The following is a 25,657-nucleotide window of genomic DNA, read 5'->3' on the forward strand; positions in this document are numbered from 1 at the left end:
CTGTGTTTTCCAGAGTTCCATGGACCAGAAGTGATCTCCCCTCTTCATTGCTTTTGGTTGTGAGCAGTTTGAATTTCAGAGTTCTGTTTATTATGATTGCCACTTCCCTGGCGTACATGGAGTAGGACGCAAAATACCTGTGGCAGCCCCAGTCTCGGGTCCATCGATTCTCTGTTCCGGGGAGGAGGTGAGTTTCCTGAACCAGGGCGATATCTACTTTGTGTCTCTGGAGGGGAGGTATTGTCATTTTCCTGGTTTTGGTTTAGTTATTGCCCCCTTTAATGTTCCACGTGGCTAGTTTGAAGGTTGTGGATATAGCATTGAGACCAGCTTACCCTCTCCTTGTGATTGGATGACCCCGTGAAGTAGTTGCCAAGTCGCGGGTTGTTGGGGAAACGAGGGTAGTATGGTTTGCAGGGTGCCTCTGAGGCGGAAGTAGATGAACGTATCTAGGGCTGTGGAGGCGCCGCGAGTTTTGGCCTGTTGGGAGGGGGGGGGGGTGAGGAAGTGCCCGTCAATGAAGAGGTCGCCTATGTTTTAAAATTTTAGCTTGTCAACCCAATTCAAGTAGACTTTCTCTCCGGTTAGTGGGACTCTGGGAATTCATTTTACCGAGAGTAAAGGGGAAAACCTGGTCTGAATTTTACATTTCAGCGCTATTTTTTTCTATATTGCTATGGTGGAGAGCACCGGGTTTAGGGATTGGTGCAGGGTTTGTGTCGTGCCTAAAATAGCTTCTCTGAGCAGATTTGGGGATACCAAGGCTCGCTCTAGTTGGACATAGGGACGAATGAATTGTGTGGCGTACCGGTGCCCTAGGAATTGGGCTTGTGCTGCCCAGTAATAGCGTTCTATGTCGGGGAGTGCCATTCCGCCTTTTTTTACAGCCTGAATTAGTGTCTTGTAGGCTATTCTGGCTGGTTTGTCCGCCCAGAGTAGTTCAAGGATTATGCTCCTCAGCTGTTGGAGCTGTTTTTGGGGTACTAGTAGAGGGAGGATTACGAATAAGTAAAGAAGTTTGGGGAGTATCACCATTTTTACCAGCGATACTCGGACCCATACGGTCAGTGGTAGTGATTTCCTTCTACTTTCCCCTGTAGTGAATGGATTACTTTACCATAATTGTCTTGGAACAGGGTCTTGTGGTCTCTGGCTAAGTGAATGCCTAGGTAGCACATGTTTGTGCGTTCCCATTTGAAGCCATAATCGTCTTGGAATTCGTGGGTCTCTGGAGTGAGTGGGAATATAACTGACTTACTGTGATTGATCTTTAAGCCGGAGAAGTTGTCGAATTTTATTATATCGCGAATTACTGGGTTTAGGTTTGTTGTCGGGTCGCATATATAAAGGGCAATGTCATCTGCGTATAGTGAGATTATTAATTTATGGGGACCGAAGGGCATACCTCTTTGTATGTGCCTAGCTCGAAGATCAGAGGCGAGGGGCTCCATCACCAGTGCGAAGAGCAGGGCGGAAAGTGGACACCCCTGCCTTGTTCCTCTCTGGAGGTTGATTGCCATCGATCTGGTTTTCCCTAGGATGATGTGGGAGCGGGGTTGATTATACAGCAGGGCTGTTAGTTGGAGGAACCTCTTGCCGAGGCCCATTCTCTGAAGGATTTCAAAGAGAAATGGCCATTCAATGGAGTCAAATGCCTTTTCGGCGTCCAAGAGGACTGCCACCGCTTGGTGCGAGGGATCTAGTGCCTCCATGACCCCGAACATGCGTCTTATGCCGAACGTGGTATTGCGGCCTGGCACAAATCCGGCTTAGTCAGCTAGTACCAATGGGGGCATCAGCGGGATGAGTCTGGAAACCAGGATCTTGTTATTTTGTTATCTAAATTGATCAGAGATATTGGCCTGTTTGAGCTGCATTCTTCTGGGGGTTTATCGACTTTGTGTAGTAATATCATGTTTGCCTCTCGGAGGGTTGGGGCTAGTGATCCGGCTTCGAGTGCCTCCTCATAGACCTGTTGTAATAATGGGGAGAGAATGGGTGCAAACGCTTTGTAGAACTCGCCTATCAGCCCGTCGGGGCCAGGAGCCTTGGTGCTTGGTAGGTCTTTAATGGCCTGGAGGATTTCTTCTGTTGTGACAGTTCTCGTCTAATGAGTTTCAAGATACCTTGTTCTTTGGAGAGACATATCCCTCTGATGTAGCCTTTCAGGGATTCCCACAGGGTCCCGGTGGATGTCACTGAGCCCTGGTTGGTTTCAAGGAAGGATATGATTTCTGTGCAGAGTTCATCAGCAAAAACCTGATCATGCAGGGACCTGGGCTTGAACCTCCAGTGCCTCCTCCCTTCGGATGGGTCTGGTTGGGTGTATTCGACTGTGACGGCTGAGTGGCCGGACATGGATCTGGGCAGTATTTGGCTATTTGTTCATTGATCTTGGCTGTGTGCGGACACAAGGATGTAATCCAGGTGGGAGCTAGTTTGGTGGACCCAGGAGTGGAATGAGTAGTCTCGGGACTCGCCATGTTGGCGCCTCCAGATGTCCACAAGGTCATATGCCTTGCAGATCTCGAGAACTGCTTTGGGGGTAGTTGTGGAAGTTGGGTGTGATCTGTCCTTCTGAGGGTCGAGAGTGGTGTTCATGTCCCCTGCCCATATGATTGTTGCAGATCTTGTTTCTCCTTACCCAATCAGTTATTCTATCCGTCTGTATTCGGTCCGTAGGAGTTTATAATGATAAATTCTGTGTTTTCCAGAGTTCCATGGACCAGAAGTGATCTCCCCTCTTCATTGCTTTTGGTTGTGAGCAGTTTGAATTTCAGAGTTCTGTTTATTATGATTGCCACTTCCCTGGCGTACATGGAGTAGGACGCAAAATACCTGTGGCAGCCCCAGTCTCGGGTCCATCGATTCTCTGTTCCGGGGAGGAGGTGAGTTTCCTGAACCAGGGCGATATCTACTTTGTGTCTCTGGAGGGGAGGTATTGTCATTTTCCTGGTTTTGGTTTAGTTATTGCCCCCTTTAATGTTCCACGTGGCTAGTTTGAAGGTTGTGGATAGTTGAATTTTTGATCGGTTATTGGCTGGGATGTCGGACCTTTTTGTCGAGTGATGCCCCAGTTATGTTGTTTTTGAGTTCTCGCATTCTTGGATGTGGGCCGGTTTTGGTGCTTCTGTTGGGTGTTTCCAGGAGGTGGCGGGGGAGTTGCAGACCTCTGGCAAGCACGCTTCCATAACATTAAACAGTTTCCCTCCCAATCATGGGCAACCCCCAACTCGCCCATCAGCTTTCCCCTCCCAACGTCCCCTAACATAACTTAGCTGCGCTTGGGGTGCTAGGGAACTTCCAGGGTCCAGCCTACCTTGGACTCTAATGTGGTTTTCTTAATCCGGGGGATAATTTTGAGCGGCACAGAGCAGCCTGTTTCTGGGTTTAGATGGGCTTCACGGTGGGTCTCCGTTTGCTCGTTCTCTCCTTTTTAGTCTTGGATTGTCGAAGTTTTGTTTGCACCCCAGCTTATCGAGAAACAAATTTGCCTCCCCTGGAGTGTTGAAAAATTGTGACTTGCAGTCGTGTTGAATTCGAAGTTTGGTTGGGTAGAGCATGGAATACAACATTTTGTTGTCCTGTAGTCGGCGTTTCACACCGGTGAATGTTCTGCGCTGTGCTTGGACTGAGGGGGAGAAATTGGGAAAGGATTGGATTTTGTCCCCGTCATACTGCAGGTTTCCTTTCTCCCTTGCAAGGCGGAGAATTGTATCTCGGTCTTTGTAATTGAGCAGTTTCGTTATTATTGGGCGAGGGGCAACTCCAGGAACGGGTCGGCTGGTTGGTACCCTGTGAGTTCGCTCCACCACGAATAGGTTGGATAGCGCTGGGCCTCCAGATATCTCCTTGCGTAGGTTTTCAATTGTCTTCCATTTTCCTCGTGGTTTGCTGCTCTGTTACCCCAAGTACCCTGATGTTGTTCCGGCGTGATCGCCCTTCGAGGTCCTCGTTTTTGGCCATGACCGCTTTCATTTGTGTTTCCAATCTTGATACCTTGGTGGTCATGGAGGACACATTATCCTCTACGTTGGAAATTCGTTGTTCAGCAGTGTCAAGCCTGTCCCCATGTTTGTCCAGATGATGTTTTAGCTGGTCGACTGGTGGACAGGGAGTCAAGCTTGCTGTCTGTTGCCGATCCCAGCTTTTAATTCGAGAAGGATTTCTTTAATGTCTGTGTTGTGAGCGGGCTCGTCGTCCCGGGGCATGGCTTCTTCCGGGTTCTCTTGTCGCTCGTGTGCTTTTGAGGTTTTAACTATGGTTCCAGCCTCAAATGTTAGCTTCCACTGAGATTTGTCTGATTTCCCCATAGCAGTGGTATCATTGTGCTTAGGCTGAATGTGTTGGGGTGATCGCAAATGTTCTCTCTTTATTTGTTGCCCTCCTGAGTGGGTGCTTGGCGATCCTTAGGCTTTGGTCAGCACGCCGTTGTTGCCCTGCCCTTATTAGGGTTATTGGGTGTCTCTGGGGGGGTTTTCTCCTGTTCTATGTGACGTCTGGGGCTGTCTGGGGGAAGCACGGGGGGGGGGGCAAGCTCCGGTGAGCGGCCTCAGCTCTGTCGTTGTGCTCTGTGCTCTGCCTGTGATAATGGGGCTGCCTGTCCCCTGAATCGCCGGGGTGTGGGGGGGGGGGCCTGCCTGGGACGCTGAGTGTCGCCGCCGCCTGTTCTTGTCCTCCTGCGGCGAGAAGTTGGCTCCCTGGTCGCTGAGTGGTCGTCAGAGTTGACCCGCCGTCTAGCTGCCCTGGGGCCTGCTGAGTGTAATATGGCATCCGCGTGGGTCTGGTCCTTCCGACTGACCTGGATGGTGGTAGGGGTTGCCCGGTCCACGCGGTCTGGTTCGGGAGGCCGCTGGCCCCGCTTCGCTGTGTTTTGAGTGCTTTCTCCCCGCTTCGCGGAATGCAGTTGGAGCGGGCCTCTCCCCGTCCCCCTTGCCACCTGCCCGCCAAGTCGCTGCAGGCCTGTCTCACCTCCGGGGGGCTGGATGGCCCCTGAATCAGCTGGATTCACGTGGAGCAGGGTCAGGTCGCCTTCTCGGTGCTCAATGTCAGCGTTGTTGCTGCCGGCTTTGTCTCTGCTGGTGGGGCCTGTGGGTTACTGTGCGGACCGCAGCTCGCCGGTTGCCTCAGGCTGCCGCTCTGTGGTTCTAGGCTCCCACCGGTGGCTCCGGGGGGGCCACGGGTCTCATGGCCGCCCTCCCGAGTTATGTCTCCAGGCCGCGTGTGATGCTGGTTTTTCCGCCCACGGCACTGCGACTCAGATGCCGCCGCGGGCCGCAGCTGTTCGGGGCCTCCCTTCTCCACGCCTCCACTCAGACAGGCAGTCACAGGAGTTTTCCCGGTTGGCGGGGGGGGGGTGGTGACGGCTGGTGCGTCTTGTGTTGGGACGTCTGTCCCACCGCTGGGGGGATCGGATGGCCCTCGGATCCGCAATTTTTAGCAGGATTTATAAGGTGCGCTGTCGGAGCTCACACCAGAGCGGCCATCTTGGTCGCGCTCTAGCGCCCTCTGTCTGACACACGGATCCTTATTTTTTGGTAGGGAAACTCTGCTTAGAGCAGGGTCACAGGCCTTTTCCCACCCCTTTTGTTTTCAATTAAAGTATTTAACCAAAACCATGGCATACTTGTGTCCGGCTTCTATTCTTGACTCCTCACACTAGGCTGTTCTCCACTTGCTGGGACTTATGGCCTCCTGCAGTCTAGTAGTGCCAGTGTCTCGGCTACATATGAGGCTGCCACAGTGGCTTCTCAGTTGCTGCTGGTCTCAGTTTTAGGGAAGCAACTCAGATCTTCAGGTCTATGTGAAAGTGGCCAGAGGCAGCGAGTGGTGGTCCCAGAGGAACAGAATACTGAAAGGGGCATTGTTTGGAAAATCATCGCCCCCCCAAGTGGCTAGTCTAGACAATTACCTGAAAAGCTGGGTTGCTCACCTACAAGACCGGTCTCCATTCGAGTCCCGGCAACACATCAATTTGGTGAAGTTGAATGCGATCACGCTGGCCCTTGTCATGTCATTTGCCTTCGTTTTGGGCAAGACTTTACTGGTCCTGATGGACAACACTGTGGCAATGGACTAACTCCACAAACCAAAATAGGTGTGCCTATTAATCTGGATTCATAAAAAAGCAAATGGTTTAGGGGTGGCAGTAGGGGCCCGGAGGGGGGGGGGGAATCTCTAGATGTCTATGGTAGGAAATCAGCAAAAAACAAAATCTTTCATAACAGCAAGAGTCATCAACGTACTCTTTTGGTGATCACTCAGTCGCATCCAACCTTCCTTCCCAAGGTCATGTCAGATTTCCATCTTCCAAGGTGGAGTTGAGGTTTCACCGTCTAAATCCAAAGCGGGCTGCTTGGTTCTATGTCAATAGGATGAGTGACTTCAGAAAGAAAGCCCAGCTCGTCACAGGTTATGCTGGCGCTCATGTGGTCAGAGCAAGTTACCAAGTAAACCTTGTGCTTTTGAGTGCTATGATCTTGCTGGGAAAGACATGGATGAAGTTCTCGGCCTAGCTACGTCATACGTCTGGCTGCCACTTCTGCCCAGCAAAGAGGCGTTCCATGTTTTCAACATCTGTCCATTGGCTACATGGATCTCCCTGCACATGTTTTCTAAGCACAGCTGTCTGAATTCCTAGTCTGTTCAGGATGCCCCTTTTTGGCTAGTGGTGCTTAAGTAGTGGTTTTTGCTATCTTCTCTAGAGTTTTGTACTGCTTTGGGTGTTGAGCTGAAGAGAGGCAAATGAACCACCACTATATCGCCGATGTGAAAGACGTTATTCCCTGAGACAGAGCCCAACCACATGACATCACTGAAGCAATAAAGCCGCAGACGATGGAACCCCTGCATGAGCTATAGTTGCGAAAGAGACAAGTGACGTCACGGCTAGGGCCAACAGACATAGTGTCATAAGACATGAAGCACATATGCATCCAAGCATGAAGATAAACAAACACTAGGTCAAACTGCACTTAGGTACGCAGAACACACTTGCAATCACTAAGGTAGACCACATATACTCTCTTTACTATGATGAAACGCAAGTTGCACAAGAATACATATAAATGCTTGCTTAATGCAAAACCCAACTGAAGTGGGTGGCCATGTACACCAAGGTGGAGGACGCAGTCACGTTGGGTGAATGTGAAATATTGCACCGCCATAACACAGCAGAGAGACCTAGTCTTGCTGAGTGGGCAGAAGAGCTGAGCCAGAGCAGCGTAGATAGCAAGCGCATAGATTGCCAAGGTTAGTGGAGAACTACAGGTTCGAGCCAACGTTGGAAAACTACAGGCAAAGGACAGATCCCAGAGGGTAGCCATAACTTTATCTAAATCAACAAGGAAAGAAATGTTGTAGGAAGGTCATGTTCTCCTCAGCTTACCCATGACACTGAGGAGAATGTAGCTCGAACAAATCTCCAGAGGACAGGACGATTATAACACCCATGGTAAAATCTGCTAAATTCTCATAAATTACTGAGCAGGACAAACTGTAGGAGCAGACCTATTCATCAGAAACAGACGAGAACAGAGAACTTCATTCTCACCTATATCTTTGGACAAAAGCTACAATATAGTACTAAGTTGAAAGCCAAATGTCCTGGCTCGAGGCCTAGGGAATCGGGGTATGGTAACTTTGGTGGGACACGCAGCACCTTGTGGCCATTCTCATCACCTTCAATTGTTGCTCTTGTGCTGGTGACTGTCCAACCTGCCAAGGCTACGAAGCTGCCCCTGACCACTCCATCCACCGTCCACGTTTGCCTTGTGCAGCAGCCACTCATAACTCCACTGGATGACATGTTCCCCATCTATTGTTTCTGCAGGTGGTCCTAGGCAGAGTTAACTAGTATCGCCGGACCAATTAGAAGACTAATCCCAAATAGAAAATATGCGCTACCCTACTACTCACCCAATCTTATACTGCCTAGGTTTGATCAATGTATCATTTGTTTGTGACGTCATATCACAATAAAACTTCGTGGCAAGCGAGAGGAAACGGATCGTCCGGTGTCTATCCCTGTTCTGTTTGAGTTTTGTCAATAAAAACTATTAGTATCTTCTGTTTTTGTGGCATGGGGCACTCAATCGTGCTACAGATATCTACATATATAATCTGCCCCATATGTTATGTCCAGTGCCGTGGGCCCATATTGGAGTCTAGCAGTGCCATCACAGAATTACATGACTCCCCGTGATGGCTCAAAAGGTTTCTTAAAGCAGCTGGCTCTAAAGATAAACATCTAAGATGAGGAGTCTGTGGCTTTAGACCCCTCACCTTTGTGTGTAGGAATGGAGAGCCTTTACTTAAAATGCATACTTGTCCGTATTTCCTTATTCTTTCAGACACCCATCGATCACTTTAATTTTCTGAATTTTTAAGATTACCTGGTGTGACCAGGTCAGAACACTGACCTTGTCAATAGGGGATGGAAAAACCCTCTCAGGATGGGGTGGTGGGCCTACCAGCAAGTAATCCGGAGCCGGTCCTACCCCCATAGGGGTAGAGAGGGCATTATTTCCTATCCCCTCCGCAAGTGCCAGATTATATCTTTGCAATACTGATTTGCATCACCCCATACCAATGAACAAAAATACTGGCCAAGTTCTTTGTTTTCCAAGAGTACCAAGAAAAGCATGTTTATAAGAGTAGCCCACCCACAAGAAAGCCTATCTGTGCCCCATTCAGCCCCGACCCCAGTCGGGGGAAGATAATCAGCAAAAACAGGACAGTGGTGTTGATGTGCCGGCATAAAGAACTAGACAGTCCACGTACTACTGCCACCGCAAGTGTGGCTATGATGGATTTAAAACAGGACTACAAACCAGGTGAAATGAACTCGGCATAAGGGGCACTGAACTGAGGTACAGTCCTCCAACCAAACTTGGACACTTTGCAGCAGAGGCCGCCATTGTTGCATGCTGGTGACCTGTGCAGAGAAAAGGGGTAGGACTTTACCTGCTCTCTAAAAGCTTCTGTAATTCTGATCCCTCCTGGGTGGGAAGACGGTCAGATTAGCCAGGTTCAAGTAAACTACTAGAGGAAGAGGGACATCAAAGAACCCCAGGGAAGAAGTTGTTGTGAGTTATTCAGGTGAAGACAGAAGAGGAGGTGGCAGATAAAGAGACCAGCAGGAAGAGGGATGCTGGGGTGGATTGTGGAGGTGACTTTTAGAACCAGTAAGGTATTGGATAGTCTGCGTAAGTGGTACTGCCTTTGCGAATATACCTGAGAGCCTAGCGTATGTTATTCAGAGAGGAGGTGTAGATTGAATGTTGGGGTGAAAGAAGAACGTCTGAAAAGAAGGTGAGGAGGGGGCAGTAGTGAGTGTGGAAGGATTAATGATGGGGTGGAGGGATCAGTAACATTTAAGGGTGGAAGCAAGACTTCGAAGGATTGAGAGATTGGAGGGACAGAGAAGGAAGGCGCCGGAAGGACTGGAGGTAGGTGGAGTTGGAACAGGGAGAGTAAGAGGGGAACCATTGGGGAGAGGAGTAAGCGGGTGTGATGGGAATAAGACCGAATCGGGCAGTGCCTCTGCATTGCCCACCCGCTTCATCCCTTTTAGTCAACTAACCTGTGGCTAGAGTAGGGACAGTCTAGGAAGTCCCTGAAAGAGGCTAGAGAAGGCCTTTGACCTGTGGGTTTTCATCTTTAGCCTAAATAAGAACTTAGACCGTACATGTCAATATTCTGTATATCCCAACTTTTGGAGTAGGGCTGCCTGGGCTATGGAGGGTGGTACTAACTAGGCGAGTGAAAGAGGAACAGTCTCTGGGCCCTGTGAAGTCTTTTAATAAAAATCCTTGAACTGTCTGAGACCCGGAATATTCATTGAGCAATCTGTGGCACTGGATATGTCTGCACATGATGTATTCTCCAGCTTTGTTTATTTTGATTTTGCGATTCTCTATTTAGTTTGAGTTAGGCCCTGTGTTTAAAGTAGGAATTCAGTAGAAACTGTGGTCTTTCCCTTCTTAAACAGTGGTTTTCTAACTCTATTGCTTCTGAATCATGTAGAAGATATGCTTCGTTACATCCAAGAGAGTAGAGAAAGAGCTGCTGAAATGCTGAAAGCGGAGGTGTTGAGAGAACGCCAGGAAACCGCTAGAAAAATGCGCAAATACTATTTGGTCTGCCTTCAACAACTTCTAAAGGATGACGGAAAACATGAAGGGTGAGTAATTCTGAACAAATTATGCATCTGAAGGATCTTATGTTAAACATTCACATGAAATGCAACATTTACTTTCTTATGATGTTATATGTCTTTAAACTGTTTGTGCACCTCGATCTAGGATATTGTATTTGATATTGTTCCGATGGATTTCTAAACTCAACCCTAGGGGGGGTGACTTTTGGGAGGCCAACCTATTATGGTGAACAAGGAGACATTGAAGACTAGCCAAATTCAATCAAGGTAAGGTAATGCAGCAAACGCTGCAAGGTTTAGACTCTGGAGGGCTATGAGTGGTCTCTGGCTACAATGAGTCTACACAGCGCAACATCAGTAATTCCAGTTGTATCGTTAAGTACAAACATAAATATTGATTTGTAGGCCTTTTAAAATGCACACTAAGTAAAACCTCCAGGCAAATATTGTCACACACTTAATATAAAACAAATATGTACATTCACCCTTCGGAAAAGAAAGCTTATGATTCAATAACCAGTTTGATACAGGTAAGTAGCCAGAGGCATAAAATGCAATAAGGACACTTTAGAATGACCACAGAACAGTTCTCCAGCATGGGGTCTGGCATGGATTCACATGCTCATGAATATTCCCCGTCGGGCTGGGAATCCTCGGTAAAGAAAAAATCAGTATCAGTTTCGTTTCTGATCTGTCTTTCTTAGTAGTAACCAATCACTGGTCTCTGGGTCATACTGCCCCCAGCCAATGACTGCCCTCTCCCTAAGCCCCGCCCTCGGCAGCCATCCTCAGATTTATAGCGCACACTCAAGTGTTGGGGAGTCCTCGTGCCATAACTCTCGAGCTTTTACTGCGTTTTGCGCTTTTTCAAAGAGATTTATATCATTTTTCAGTTTAATCTAGCCTCAAGCTCCAACGTTTCTACGTCCGATCAACGGGGACCCGTTTTGGATTTATCTACGCCCCTCAAGGGTGAAGTTTTCGTCGAGTTGCGCTTCTTGGAGTATTCCAGGAGTTTCTGAGGCCTACCTCGTGGACGAGAAGAACATGGCCCAGGATAAGGGAAGCTCGACTCCCGGCAAACTTTTCAGGATCTTCCCTGGATGCAACCTACAAAATGTGTTCAAGGAGGACGAGCATTCGAAATGCCTTTATTGCCTCCACGAGGACAAAACGCACGTGGAGAAGGACTGTGCGTTTTGCATGAACATGTCGGATTGGACTATGAGGGATCGCTGGACCCGCCTCTCCAACTGGCTGGAAGGCAAGAGCCCAGCAGGTGAGAAGAAGTCTGAGCGGTCTTCTAAGTCCTGTGAGGGCGCCCTGGCGACGGGGCCCCAACAGAAGGGAAAGCACAGCGAGACCGAACGGTCGGGCTCCTTGGCTGCCAGGCAGGGCGCTCCTTCACCGACGCCATCAACCGCGAGCCAGCGCTCTGGCTCGGGGAAGAGAAAATCCGAGAACCCGGCTAAGCTTCTGGAGAAGCCCTGGTTGATCTCGAAGGAACCTGTCAAGGGGGAGCGAGGCAGTGACCCTCCCCCTAAGGTGAAGGCCACAAGCGCGCCTAAGGCGGCAAAGGCCCTGATCCACTCGGCTAAGGCCTCCATCGAGGGAGTCGCTGCGGCGCTGGCAAAGCATGTGGAGGCTATCCCAGTGGAGGCGACCTCGGGGCCCAGAGGTTCCCTGCCTCCGCAGAGGCAATCCTCTTTTAAGCCCATCGAGAGGACCCCCATGAAGACCCCAGTGGAAAGAGAGGGGGGGCGGTGTCCGTTATGGACACGGACACAACCTCCGAGGAGGAACTTGCTGATAATCTGGAAGAGGCCCAGCCCCACGGGAGGAATCCGAGGAGGGGGACGACGAGAGCAAGGGTGGCAACGACAACGAGGTTCCCGTGGAGGAACAACCGTCGCTCCAGGCACGCCCGTCGCAACCCGAGCCTCAGGACAACTCGACGGTCATTTTGACGGGAATCCAAGCCTTATGCACGGAGATAAGGACGAGACTGCCCCTACCCCTGGCGGCGACCCAGCTGTGCCTGGTCCATCGGGAAGTCCTCCGAACAAGATGAGAATTCATCCAGTGCCCCTTCAGCCCTCACGGGCTTCTCAGCCTTTGTCACCTTTCCCGATCCCGAGGGACGACATGGGAACAGACATGGCCACGATGGGGACGGATGATGACGGCGGTGACGACGGGACTGGCTCCCTGTCTCCGATTCCTCTGCCGTCCCCGCCCGACGAGATTGGCTCCTTCCACGCCATGATTGCCAGGGCATCCGAGCTTTTTCAGCTCTGCCCTGAGGAGAAGAAGAAAGGCTTCCTCCACCAACGGCGTGAGGCCAAGAGGAAGATGGCCCTCACGGTTCCGTTGCTGGATGACAACTGGGACGAGGGACTTGCCCTTAAGAACCCGTCCACGACACCTGCGAAGAGGGACCGGTATGAGAAGAAGTACCGGGTCCCCGATGCTGCCCCGTTGTGCCTTAGGGCGCAGCCGACCCTGGATTCGTCTCAGCAGCAGCCAGGAAGAAAGCCGGGCGGGGGTCATCGGCTTCATCCTCAACTTCCCCACCGGACGGTGAGGGAAAGAAGCTGGACACCGTGGGACGACGAGTCATCTCGTCGGCGGTGACGACGATTAAGGCGGCCAACGCCCTAGTGATTGTGGCCCCGTTACGACAGGGAATTGTGGTACAAGATCGTCCCCCTGTTGGACTTCCTCCTGGACGATAAGAGGGCAGAGGCCCTGGTGATCCTACAGTAGGGTGAGGTGGCGTCGGACCACGCCATAACTGTGGCCACAGACATTGCCGACACCAGTTTCCGCCAGTTGGGCAACAGCGTTTGCCTTCGACGGCGGGGGTGGCTCAAGGCGACGGATTTCCGCCAGGACGTGCAAGACAAGGTTTTGGACATGCCCTTTGACGGGAACAATCTGTTTGGAAAGACTGTGGATGAGTCACTACAGGCCATCAAGACCGACACGGAGACGGCTCTGGCCTTGGGAGTTCAGCAGCAGCGGCGCCCGCCCTTTCGGAATTCCGGAGGCAAGCAAGGTGCCTCCAAAGGATTCGGCGGCGGCTCCTCGATCTACCTTCAGGCGGCCTGCTCCTCCGAAGCCTACAAGGGATGAGGCAATTCAGGTGGATCTCGCCGTAGTCACCCGGGAGGCTAAGGCGGCAAGGCGGCTTCCAAGCAAGACTGAACCGGCCACCGCGTCGGGCCCCCACCGAAGCACCCCGGTGGGAGGCCGGCTGACAAAGTTAATCAGCGTGTGGGAGTCCATCTCCACCGACAGTTGGGTGCTGGATACCCTGGCCCACTGGAATTTCTAAAGAAGTGCCCCCCAATTCCGCCCGTGGCCAGGAAGGAAAACCACAGCCCTCAACTGCTGTTAGAGGTAAGGGCGATGCTCAAGAAAGGAGCCATCGAGCTCGTCCCAAAGAGGCTCCAGGGCTCCGGAGTATACTCAAGATACTTCCTCGTCAGAAAGAAGACAGGAGGTTGGCTTCGCATCCCGGAATTGCGTTGGCTAAACAAATACATCAAGGCACAGAAGTTCTGGATGTTCACTCTCCAGCACGTGCTGGGACAGCTGGAGGAGGGCGACTTCCTAGCGTCGTTGGATCTGGAGGATGCGTACTTTCACATCCCCATCCTGAAAGGACGCCGAACGTTTCTCAGGTTCGTAGTCCAAAGGCGGCACTACCAGTTCAAGGCCCTCCCATTCGGATTGAAGTCGGCGCCCAGGGTGTTCACCAAGTGCCTAGCACCAGTGGCGACGTGGCTGCGCCTGCAGGAGATCCTCTACCCCTACCTGGACGACTGACTCATCTGAGCAGGGACAAGGGAACTCGCCGTCGAACACACGGCAAGGACCGTCCGGCTGCTCACGGACCTGGGATTCTCCATCAACTTCCCCAAATCCCACCGGGTTCCATCGCAGGTCGCGCTGTTTCTGGGAGCCAAGCTCGATACAGTAGCGCAGTTGGCCTCGCTGTTGGAGGAAAGAATGCAGGCCATCCTGGGCGAGGTACAGCGTCTGCTGGCCACGGTCGTGGCCAGAGTGAGGTCCATCAAGTCCCTTATCAGGATGATGTCCTCTTGCATCGATCTGGTGCGCCTGTGCAGGCTTCGGATGCGTCCTCTGCAGGAGTTCCTCGACGTCCCTTGGACACAAGCGACGGACAGCTTCGAGGACAAGATCTTGCTCAACTAAGTATTCCGCCAGGCAATTCGATGGTGGGGCACCCGCGCGCATCTCGCCACGGGCACAGACTTTCAGACCCCAGCATACCTGGTGACGGTGACGACGGATGCCTCCCTGGAGGGGTGGGGAGCGCACACCGGAGATCTTCACACGAGAGGCCTGTGGCTCCCGGAGGAGAGGCTGTTCCACATCAACATATTGGAGCTCCGAGCAGTGTTCTGGGCCCTCAAGTCATTCCTCCCGTCCCTCAAGGGCAAGGTGGTGAGGATCTTCACTGACAACACCACCACGATGTTCTACATCCGGAAGCAGGGAGGAACCAGATCCCCAGCCCTATCCAAGGAGGCCCAGGATCTGTGGCACTGGGCCATTGCCCAAGGGATGTTTCTGGTACCTTTTCATCTAGCAAGGATAAAAAACACCATTGCCGACTCTCTCAACAGGGAGCTGCGCTCTTGCCACGAGTGGGAACTATGCCAGGATCAAGTGAATCAACTCTTCCGGCGATGGGGCAAACCCCAAATCGACCTGTTTGCGACGGCGACGAACTCCAGTGCCAGAGGTTCGCCAGCAGGTTCCCCCAGCCGAGGAGCATGGGCAATGGTTTCTCGTTCCCCTTGGACGGCCTGTTCGTGTATCCATTGCCGTTGCTGCTCAGGCTCATCAACCAACTCAAGAGGTCCCGTGCAGGATGATCCTCGTCGCACCAAGGTGGCCGAGACAGATATGGTTCCCGGACCTTCTGGACTTGTCAGCGTCCCCACCAGTCAAACTGTTGACGGACGCAGATCTTCTCTCTAGAGAAGGAGGCGCCATTCTTCACCATGACCCGGAGTCGCTGAACTTGCAGGCCTGGCTCCTGCAGCACTAGAGTTTAGAGGGTACGATATCCCGGCTGACTGCAGAGAGGTTCTTGCAAAGGCCAGGGCGTCCTCAACTCTCAAGTGCTACGGACACAAGTGGAAGAGGTTCTCTGTCTGGCGCCGTACACAGAAGATTAACCCTCTACGGATTACAGCCCCTCAAGTGCTACCGTACTTACTGTCGCTGGCCAAAGCTGGACTAGCTCACGCTTCCATCAAGATACATCTGGCAGTGAGTTCCCGATACACCAGAACTGCAGGACGGTCGTCCTTGTGGTCTCATCGCCTGATGAAGGAGTTTATGAAAGGACTGTTCCGATCGTTCCCGCCGGTGAAGTCTCCAGCCCTGGCGTGGGAACTCAACGTGGTGCTGACAAGGCTCATGGGCCCGCCATTCGAGCCCTTGCATTCGGCTCCGTTGAAGTTTGTCGTGGAAGACCGCGTTCCTTGTGGCCATGACCTCTGCACGACGCGTGGGAGAGATTCAGGCCCTTTCCTGCAAGCCTCCATACTTGAATTTCCACGAGACGAGGGTGGTGCTGAGGACGCACCCCTCCTTCATGCCCAGGGTGCCGTCGGACTTCCATCTCAATGAGCCCTTGGTGTTACCAGTCTTTTTCCCGTCGCCTTTGTCGCCGGCCGAGAGGACTTTGCACTCGCTGGTTGTAGCTAGAGCGCTGAAGTTCTTCGTGGACCGAACGAAGAGTTTTCGGAAGACATCACAGCTGTTTGTGAATTTAGGAACTGTGAACCAAGGGAAGGCTCTCTCGAAGGTTTCCATTTCCAGATGGCTCTCCGGCTGCATCATGCACTGTCATCAGTTGGCAAACCGACCGTTGCCCGGCCATCAGAGAGCCCATTCGACCAGAGCAATCGCTGTTACCACGGCGTTCTTGTCTGGTGTGCCCCTGCTGGACATCTGCAGGGCTGCTATGTGGAGGTTGACTCACACCTTCACGAGATTCTACTGCGTCGACCGGGATTCCAGGGAGGAGTCCATAGTCGGCCAGACAGTGCTGCGCAACCTGTTCGCTTAAGGTGAGCCTGGTGAGGAGGTAAGAGATGCTTAATGTTGAGTTTTATGTAATGCTTAATGTTGAGCCTTGCCACCTCCCGTGGTTGTGCACGTGTGTACTGCTATGTATTCTTATATTCATGAACATGTGAATCCATGCCAGACGCCATGCTGGAGAAGGAACAAGTTACTTACCTGTAACTGTTGTTCTCCAGCATGGCTCTGGCATGGATTCACATGCAAACCCTCCCTCCGTCCCCTTTGCGGCTCTTCATTTGGTCATATTGCCACTTTACGTGCTACCAAATCTGAGGATGGCTGCCGAGGGTGGGGCTTAGGGAGAGGGCAGTCATTGGCTGGGGGCCGTATGACCCAGAGACCAGTGATTGGTTACTACTAAGAAAGACAGATCAGAAATTAAACTGATACTGATTTTTTCTTTACCGAGGATTCCCAGCCTGACGACGGGGAATATTCATGAGCATGTGAATCCATGCCAGGCCCATGCTGGAGAACAACAGTTACAGGTAAGTTACTTGTCCCTGTCCCTAACTCTTAGTGAGTACAGCCCTAACATACTAACTCCCTTAGTAGAGGGACTCACACACTCTTGTATACTTTTCTGGTAGGTTTATTAAGAGATTGGACGATGGCAGTGGTTATACATGCAAAAGTCAACAAGGTTAGTAAAGTTTGGGTTGTTAAAACTTGCTCATTCCCAGACACTAGGATATGCCAAGGAAGGGATCCATGACCCAAGGCTTCACCGACCAAAGTCTGGAAAGAGTTATTTAGTGCCAGGACTTTACACCCATGCAACGCTATGGAGCACAGGTGAAGGGAACCAGTATATTTGCTTACCCCTCTCGGACTACAAATTCTCCAGAGACCACTGCTGAGGTTCTGGAAGTCGTTGGGGATAGTCTTATTTTGCTTGGTACGGTCAGTGAAGGGCCAGAGGTCTCTGGTGTAGAAGTAACTATTGGACGCAGAATTTGGTTTTGGTCAGTAGTGGTGCTTAGATCTGGGTTCCAGGCCCTCTGTGTTTATCTTTGTGGAAGGATGAGCGGAAGGATGAGCAGGGTACTTGTTCACTACGCCTATTGTGGCCCAAATGCTGAAGGGATCGTTGGTCCACTATCCAGAGGCACCGTATGCCATGGGGTTGTTTGACTGAAATTTGGACTTTGCAGAACTTATTGCTCCGTCGTTTGAACATGTATGCAGCTGTCACTTAAGTTTTTTTACATTTAAACTGCTTTCTTGGTGTCGGTTAGTTAGCTAGGCTAGTTAGTGAGCCCATTGACAGACTTTAAACGTTTTCTTACTAAGGACAAGGTGATGCTTCAGATGAAGATGTATTTTCTGCCTAAGGTTGGCATTGAATTTGAACCAATTGATGTATCTTATGGCTTTTTCATACACCCCATCCATCCCAGTCCGTGGGAGAGGCTGCATAGACTGACCTCAGGAGGGCCCTTAGCCACTACATATCAAGGCCAGATGAATATCAAATGGGCATGCAACTGTGTGTTGCCTTTTTCCACACTTCAGGTGGGTGGCTGTAAACCTTCTCCTGATGGATTGTTGCATGCATCACGATGTCCAGTGAGGATGTGGGCAAAGTTCTTCTGGAGGAGATCGTGAACTCTCCTACAAGGGGGCCTGTGGCTACGGCCACTGTCCTGAAGGAGGTGCCAGCTCTGGAGATCTGTCTGGCGGCCACTTTGTCTCCTCTATTTACGTTCGCATTATGACTACAAGGCCCTCATTATGGTTTTGCCGGTCTGTAAACAATGCCAGAAAAAATGGTGGTAATTACCGCACCAGCATTTTTTTCCGCACCGGCAAAACACAAGTTTGCCGATGGAGGCCATAGATCTCCTGGCAGGCCTGACCTGCCGGTAGATCAGGCCCCTACTGGAAAAGAAACGCCTGAATCTGGTGCCGGTGATTCAGGCAATCCTAGCCCATGGAGTCCTTACTGGCTCTCTGCCACCCATAATATTCCAGTAGTACTGGGATATTGGGTGGCAGAGATGGTAAGTGCAGTTTGCCCGTATCCCGCCGGTAATATTGGCGGGTATTGGCAAACTCTTAATGAGGGCCAACGTCTAAGGCCTTGTTTGGCAAGGTCTAGTGCACCACATCTTTGGTTGAGGTCTTTCTCCTGGAGCCACCAAGGCTCTCCCCCTTCCTTCTTTGTTATTGATGGCCATTACTTGGGGAATTTTTCAAAGATGAGTCATCTGGAGAGTAGATGGCGTCTATGACGAGAGCAAGTTGGGAACCTTAAGACTAAAGTTCATTCTAATTGATTAAATGTCTCTGCTGTAGAATTCTTATCAGCCTGCCTTCCTCCTCAGGCGCAGTGTATTGCTCCTAGGTCTCTGTTAGGTATGTTTTACTAAAGTCCCGTGGGACTTCATAAGACCTGGTATTAGGGACCAAAGTCTTAATATAGGCCGTACTACACAAGTTGGTAGAGTGGCTGAGCAACCAGGCTTATCTTAGAAGGGAGTTATGTGAGCTGTAGAGCAATACAAAGAAATCAGTACATAAAACACTTGGTTATCTTCAAATATATTTATTTATATATACACAAGGCACGCACGCATATCTAAAAAGCAGCAACTAACAATAACATTCAATAGGAAATGGAATACAATTATAAAAGGTACAATAATGCAATTTTTTCTATACTTTACATATCCACCGCACATAGTGACGTCAGTTAAGGTCAGTAACAGTCTTTGTATGTTTTGCATTTGTAAAATTGATTTCGGGAGGGAAGGTTTGAGGTTGGGCAGAACACAGCAAGCGACTCACAAATGCACTCTCCCAGAGGGATGTAGGCAGTCGGTTTCTTAACTATAAGTGTTCACAATTAAAGTCTATGGAGAAACCAGCATTGCCAAAGCCAGTAGGATCAAGAAGATGGACCTTTGGCAAACCAGGACAGCCAAAATCAAATGGACAGTTCCAGTTCTGATGAAGATCTTCAGAGGAAAAGTTAGTTAACCAGTCAGTGGTTCATGAAGGAAACTTGGGAGCTCAAGAGGAGACTTCCTAATAGCAGACAGGCTGTAAGGCCTGCACAGAGGTGTTGAGGTCAACTCTCAATGAAAGAAAACTGCACTTCCAGAGCTAGGAAGCACCGAAAATGTAGCTGGCTTCCTTCCGATTCCTGATCCTTGTGCGTGGTGACAAAAGGGGGGACCTGTAGCGGGCTTCTGCCACAGCACTCTGGAAAAGAGGTCGGCAGCAATCGATTCACCTCATTCCAGCGGTTTTGTTGTTTTGGTGCCTTTTTCTCAGCGCCAAGAAGAAACAAATATCGCTGGTTTGATTCTCTTCGATTACTCTGTCCTGAACTCTAGTGAGTAGACTTGTGGTGAAGAATTCTTGCCTCTGGAGATCCACACGGATGCCTGCAAAGTTTCAGCGGGATTCGATCATCGGAAGGCGATTCACTCGATAATAGTCCATTTACCCCAGGTATTGGTGTTCTGCGGCCCAGGAAAGTCACAGGGTGTTGGATGGCCCAAAAAGAAGGTCTTGAGGATAGTTGGTCCCACCAGCATAAGTGAGGAAGTCGTTCTTGTCCCTGTCAGTTTCAAAACGTGGTCGGCACAGTTGCAAGGCTTCACTGGTGCTTCTGTGGTCCTGGAAGGAGCTGCTAGCATCTCTGCTAGTCTTCTGGTTTGGATTCCTTGTTCCAGTGGCCGGGTCTGCCTGTAGTCCTGAAATCCGTACCTTAAATGCTGGAACCCATTCATTCACTCCTATGGAGCCGTCAGTCACCTGGGGGTTGGCTGTCCTGCAGGACTGCCAGGCTCCCAGTTTGAACTGGTTTCAGCCAGACATGCCTACAGAGAAAGGACAAGCAAGTTTCGGGCTCCTCCCTCACTTCCTGCCTTCTCAGTCACACTGAAGCCTGAAGCTCGCCAAAGGCAAAACTCACAAAGGACTCAAATCTACTCTAAATGATAGTAGAGAAGCCCAGAAGGAACGGACAAATGAAAAATGGTGAAAAAAGAAGGCAGGGCCATTTTGAGAAAATGGTCACCCAAGCGTGCTGTACTACAGCTGAGAAATCGGCCTACTAGTAACCTGCACAAAAGGTAGTATAAAGAAACCACTGTCTCCAGACATTTGTTAGTCAGTGTGACAAAAAAATTACATGAGCAGTGGGAGAAGGAGTTGCAATGTAACCCCCAGCACCCCACTTTAGGTGGTATGTGCTGGACCCACAAAAGGAAAGGTAAGTAAAATAACTTATCTTACTATTCTTGGAAACTCTAGTTCTCACAAGAAAAGGTGTTTAAACCTACAGAGAAGTCAAAGGCACTGCTCAGTGACACTGCACAGAGGGTGCTGGGTTTCACCAAGCAAAAAGCAGATACCTGTATTAAACATATGGAGTTTACCAGACTCCATAAAACAGTAACACTAAAAATCCCAGTCGGAGAAAAAGAATGAGTGAGTGGTAACAAATTCCACTCACTCAGGAGATTAATATAAAAACAGTCCAGAGTCCAGCAAAAGTGCGGGGAGTCTCCCAGGTTAAAGGGAATTGGCCCAGAAACTGAAAATTCTCCCTAACAGTCTCCTGTGCTGGAGAGTATCCTGGCAACTGTTGGCAGTAAGGTACACACAGTCTGTCTGGTGGCGATCACAAGGATGATACCATAGGTATGGGTTACACCCTGTTGCAACCCATTGCACCTTGAGATTGCGGTTCAAAGTTTCCATGGCTCTAGCCTGAAGACTTGGACATATTTTTAGGATAAGGAATCTGCAGAGGAGGAATTGTATCCATCAGAAACATACTCCTAGGGTATGCAACTTGTTCTAGCTGCCTGTCCCTTCTTTAATGTCGGTTTGTTACAATTATTCTAGGATCTTCTACGACTTTAGTGTCTCATGTAGGTAATTCTTTTCCTCCTGATTACTCCCTTTTATTTTCCCTGACCATGGTTCTGACCGGCTGGGTTAGGGCTGAATAACAGACTAGCTTGGTCGAGCAATCTTCCATGGTGCACCAACTGGAACTTCAATGAGCCCAGTTACACAATGCCCAATATGGAAAAGGGGCTCAAACACCAGAGTTGGTGTGGGATCGTTAAGATATTTGCCGAGAGCAAGACTGACCAGAGAAAGGAGCAAGGAGAGGAACTAGAATGGTGAGAGAAGGAGGCAGGAAGAAGATAATAGAAGGGTGCTATCAAGCAGAAGGAGGACAAACTGAGAAGAGGATGAAGGGCAGTGGGGAAGGGAAAGATCAGGAGGAAGTGGACAAGAAAGAACAGGTGGTGGGAAGTGGGGTCTAGCTAAGAAGCTCAGTATTTGCCAACCAAGCCAGCAGACAGGGTAGTGTTAGGAAATGGACGGCGGAAACAGTTGGGCCCGAGTTGGACAAGGTTCTGAGAGTCAGGGCTCAAGCAGTTCAAAGTCTTCTTGAACTGGGGCCATGCACTGACGGGGCCTAGACATATAAACACCCCTGAACGAGGAAGCAGGAAAGGTTAGCTGGGATCCATAATCCCGTTCTAGTGGAATTTACAAGTCCACCGACAACATTCATGAACACTTGCCTGCCCAGAGTGTTTGGTGTTCATTTGCTTTTATGTTTTTATTTTGGATTTGGAACTTATATTTGGAGAGACATTTTGCTGTCCGTTTTGTTAGTCGTTGGTGCCAAAGGTCATATTAGACCACAAAAACTGATGAACAGAGTTTTAAATCCATCGTATCCACTGATATTAAGCTGGGCAGCTTTCATTTCTTGGCTTTTTACTTAATTTGCACCAGTAGAAGAGGGGGGGGTCAGCTATTGGTGTCAAAGAGTTCCTGATATGATGAAGTCTTTGAATTATATTTGGCAGCCCACTAGTAAGCAAAAACGTTGACCTCACAAAGTGCATGGCCGGTCTCGCATTTCAAAAGTGCACATGCCTGTTTTAGGATATGGGTCCTCTGTTGGAATTACTGCCCAGTGCATTTAACATTACTGCCACTTGGTCCCTTGAGGTTTCTGTGTGTAGCAGTAAGGCAGTCTTACTCCCCACTGTCATGACTCAATGGGGATTTCTTCAGATTTCCCACGAGTGGTAATTCTGCTGCAATTAATCCAATTATTTTTTTAGGTAAAGTGGAGGATTTACATCCACATAAACGCTGGTGCTAAGCCCTCCATGTCGCCTCCCATCTCTGATTTTGGTGGTGCGTGAAAGTGGCAGTAATTCAGTTAGAAATTCTACCACCATTTTCTATTGCGCTCTCAAACAGTGCCCATAGTCTTATGCATATGATTTCTTCCTATGCGACTTCACGTATTACAAATGTGCTTTACAAATGCTAGATGCCTTCGAAAAAGGATTTGACTAAAATGTAGTTCTTGGGCAACATGAGTATATTCAAAATATATTTGTATTTTGGCAACAATGAAAAGCATATGTAATGTAATTTGTAATTTTCATAGCGCCTTTTCCTATTAGTTTGGCCAAGCCCTGTAGGTGAATGCCTTCGGGGACCGAAGTCCAAGGTATGGGAAATTCGTCAGAGTGGTTTAGAATGCATGTGTGCATTTTAGCCAATACAAAGGAGATTAGGGGCGGCCAACTCCCTGCTGGCTACCCATATCATGCTGGCATGTGGATGGGTGCTGAGAGGTAGTCGGGAGAGTATGCAAGTGCACGAGACTCATTACGTGTCCAGCTGGACCGAACTTTTGTCGTGGGGGATAGTTGAATTCTTATGGCAGAAGGGTTGTGCAGTGTGTTTTCAAAATAGTGCACGATTGCAGATGCGTGCGGGTGGATGGCCTTGCCATCGGCTATCTTCTGTAAGCATGGATTGCGATACGTCCCCGTGTGTGCTGCCTGGTTTCTTGGTTTCGTAGATGTGATGTGGCTTCTGTCTTGTGGTCTGCTGGATTCATTCTCTCTGGCGTTGTGTATATTTAATTGCAGGTTCACTGCTGCCTTGGCTATCTGAGAGGTGGTTAGATTACCCGAAGTGTAGCGTGGGATCATCTGGGTGCACAGGGGAAAATCCAGCTCTTGAGGGCCCTCTGGAAGACAAGGTGATTATCTATGTATTGTGTTCCAGATTGAGGGGGCTTGGACGGAGAAGGAGGATCCCTCTATTCTTTTTGAAAGGAGGAATCTCAATGAGTAGTACAGTGCAATATTGCAAGTTTCGAATGGATTGTGTCTTCCAAAGTATTGCTCATCTTTGACATGTAGTGTCCACAGCTTGGCTGATTTGAAAATTGTTCGGCAGAGAGCGCCCTGCGTCGATGGCGTCAGATCGATGTCCCTCAAAGTCCTCAGTTGAGGGTGACGTCATCGGATGTCATGAGAGGCACGCACAGCACCTGTAGCCCCAGTTCTGTTTTTTCCACAAACGTGTTTGCTTCATGAAACTTGGCACGCCTCATACTTTCTAGTATTTGCTGTGACGAGTTTCTTCGATATGTCTTCGTCTTCCACTCTGACGACACCTCGGTCCAGGTTCAAGAAATGCAGGACTGCGGATACAAGATGTCCATCATGGATCTGCATCGTATCTGCCTGCGGTGCCTCGGTGGGGTCCATGACACGGATACGTGCTCTAAGTGCCAGTTGATGACTGGAAAGGCATTGCGGGAACGAAAGGGGATACTCAAGGTAGGCAAGGTGCCCAAGCCTCATAAGTCCCCACCTACTGGGCCTTCGACCGATGTGTGACTCTCCTCGGAGGAAGAAGGCCAAGCTCTCAAGGTCTCGGAGTGGTTTCCGCCACTCGTCCTCGTCGAAGCATTCAAGGAGAAGGCACGCCAGTCGTCTTCCTCATAGTCTTCTTCAGGCGGCACCCCTGAGAGGGTGAGTTGTCTGTCCAAACATTCGACGCCCGCAGAGTGGGAAGCTTTTTGGGTGAAAATGCTTGATCTTTACAAAAAGCAGGGCAAGGCCGTGTCCTTGCCTTCTGGTGAAGCCGGCAGGGACAGTCTCTGCCAGGTACTTGCGCACCCGGGTAAACGGCGCGATCCTCCTCAGTGCCTTCGAGGCATCGTTCGGACAAGGTACATAAGGATAGCTTGAGACATGAAGAGTGGTCATGTTCTTTCGTCTCCCTCGAAACAGGCCAAACCCTCGATGTATTCGAAGCCATCAGCGCCACGCCAGTTGATAGTGCCTGTCAGGTCCTCTACTCAATGCCTTCGGACCCGTTGCTGACGCCATCAGCGGCATATTTACTGACACAGCCCTTTGTGACAGTAGAACCACATAAAAAGGCGGTGCCCAGTCATCAACTATGAAGCCTCTGACTGTTTCCTGAGAAAATATGTACTCATCTGCCTAAGAAAGGGTTTTTTAAGTCCCTCACCTCCATATTTGAGGAGGAGGAATGCCTCATCTCAGAGGAGAGTAGGATGCAGGATCTTTGTGATTCCTTGCATAATGCTAGTGGTATAGACACTTCTCCTGAGCTGGAGTTCGGCAGACCAAACCCTGGTGAGCATGCCGACTCCTCTTACCATCGCCTTATGTCGAGAGTGGTGGAGTATTTGGGCTTGGCCAGGCCTACTGCCCACTATGAACAGGATGATCTTAGACATTTTGGATCAGGATCCTCCTACAGATCCCATATTGCCATTTCATGTGGCTCTGCAGAACCGGTTAGCGCTTTCTCAAATCCTTCAGGCCCTCCATCTTCAGGATTGGTTGGTGTCATTGGACCTTCAGGATGCTTATCTTCATGTGCCGATCCATCTCAAGCACAGGAAATACCTGAAGTTCGCAGTTGGCGACTCACACTTTCAGTTTAAAGTCTTTCCATTTAGGTTGATTTCCATTCTGGTTGATCTCCGAGGGTAGTCTCCAAACTGATGGTGGTAGTGGCAGCACATCTCGGCAGAATGGGATTTACGTCTACCCCTACCTGGACCATTGGCTGATCAGGGTGCGTTCTCCCGAACAAGCCTTGGATCATCTCAACGTTACCTGCCACTCACTTCACAGACTGGGCTGCTCCCTCAACTTCAAGAAGTCCCATATGATGCCTTCCGAACAGCTCCAGTACATCGGGGCTGTCTTAGACATGTCCTTGTGGAAGTGGTCGCCACCCAAGGTGAGGGCTCAGAACATTCTCCAGATGGTAACCAAATTTCAGAATGCCCAGAGTCTTCCAGCCTTCAAATTCTTAAGGTTGCTCGGCCTCATGGCATCCTGCATTTTGCTGGTGCCAGAGGCCCATCTAAAGGGAGAGCTCAATCTCAATGTGCGCTCATGATTCAATGGTCCCAATTCTCAGGCAAGATGTTGGATCGCCTTCAGGTTCCGGTCAGGGTCTTACAGGATCTTCTGTGGTGGGCCTGCGAGGAAAACCTCATGAAGGGAGAACCTTTTTGGCAACCATGGA

At 50.0% G+C, this 25,657-nt stretch overlaps 1 protein-coding gene across 3 annotated transcripts in view; it reads left to right on the forward strand.

Annotated features, from left to right (window-relative positions):
* CEP152 (centrosomal protein 152) overlaps window positions 1-25,657 on the forward strand; it is a 475,089-nt gene that overhangs the window by 406,276 nt on the left and 43,156 nt on the right. For all 3 annotated transcript variants that reach the window (XM_069624789.1, XM_069624790.1, XM_069624791.1), the window contains one exon: window positions 10,027-10,183. In XM_069624789.1, coding sequence (XP_069480890.1) covers window positions 10,027-10,183 — 157 coding nt within the window. The remainder of the gene's footprint in view (window positions 1-10,026; window positions 10,184-25,657) is intronic.

The sequence above is a fragment of the Ambystoma mexicanum genome, chromosome 11 (genome assembly GCF_040938575.1).
Source record: "Ambystoma mexicanum isolate Mex_15411 chromosome 11, UKY_AmexF1_1, whole genome shotgun sequence".
NCBI classification, from domain to species: Eukaryota; Metazoa; Chordata; class Amphibia; order Caudata; family Ambystomatidae; genus Ambystoma; species Ambystoma mexicanum.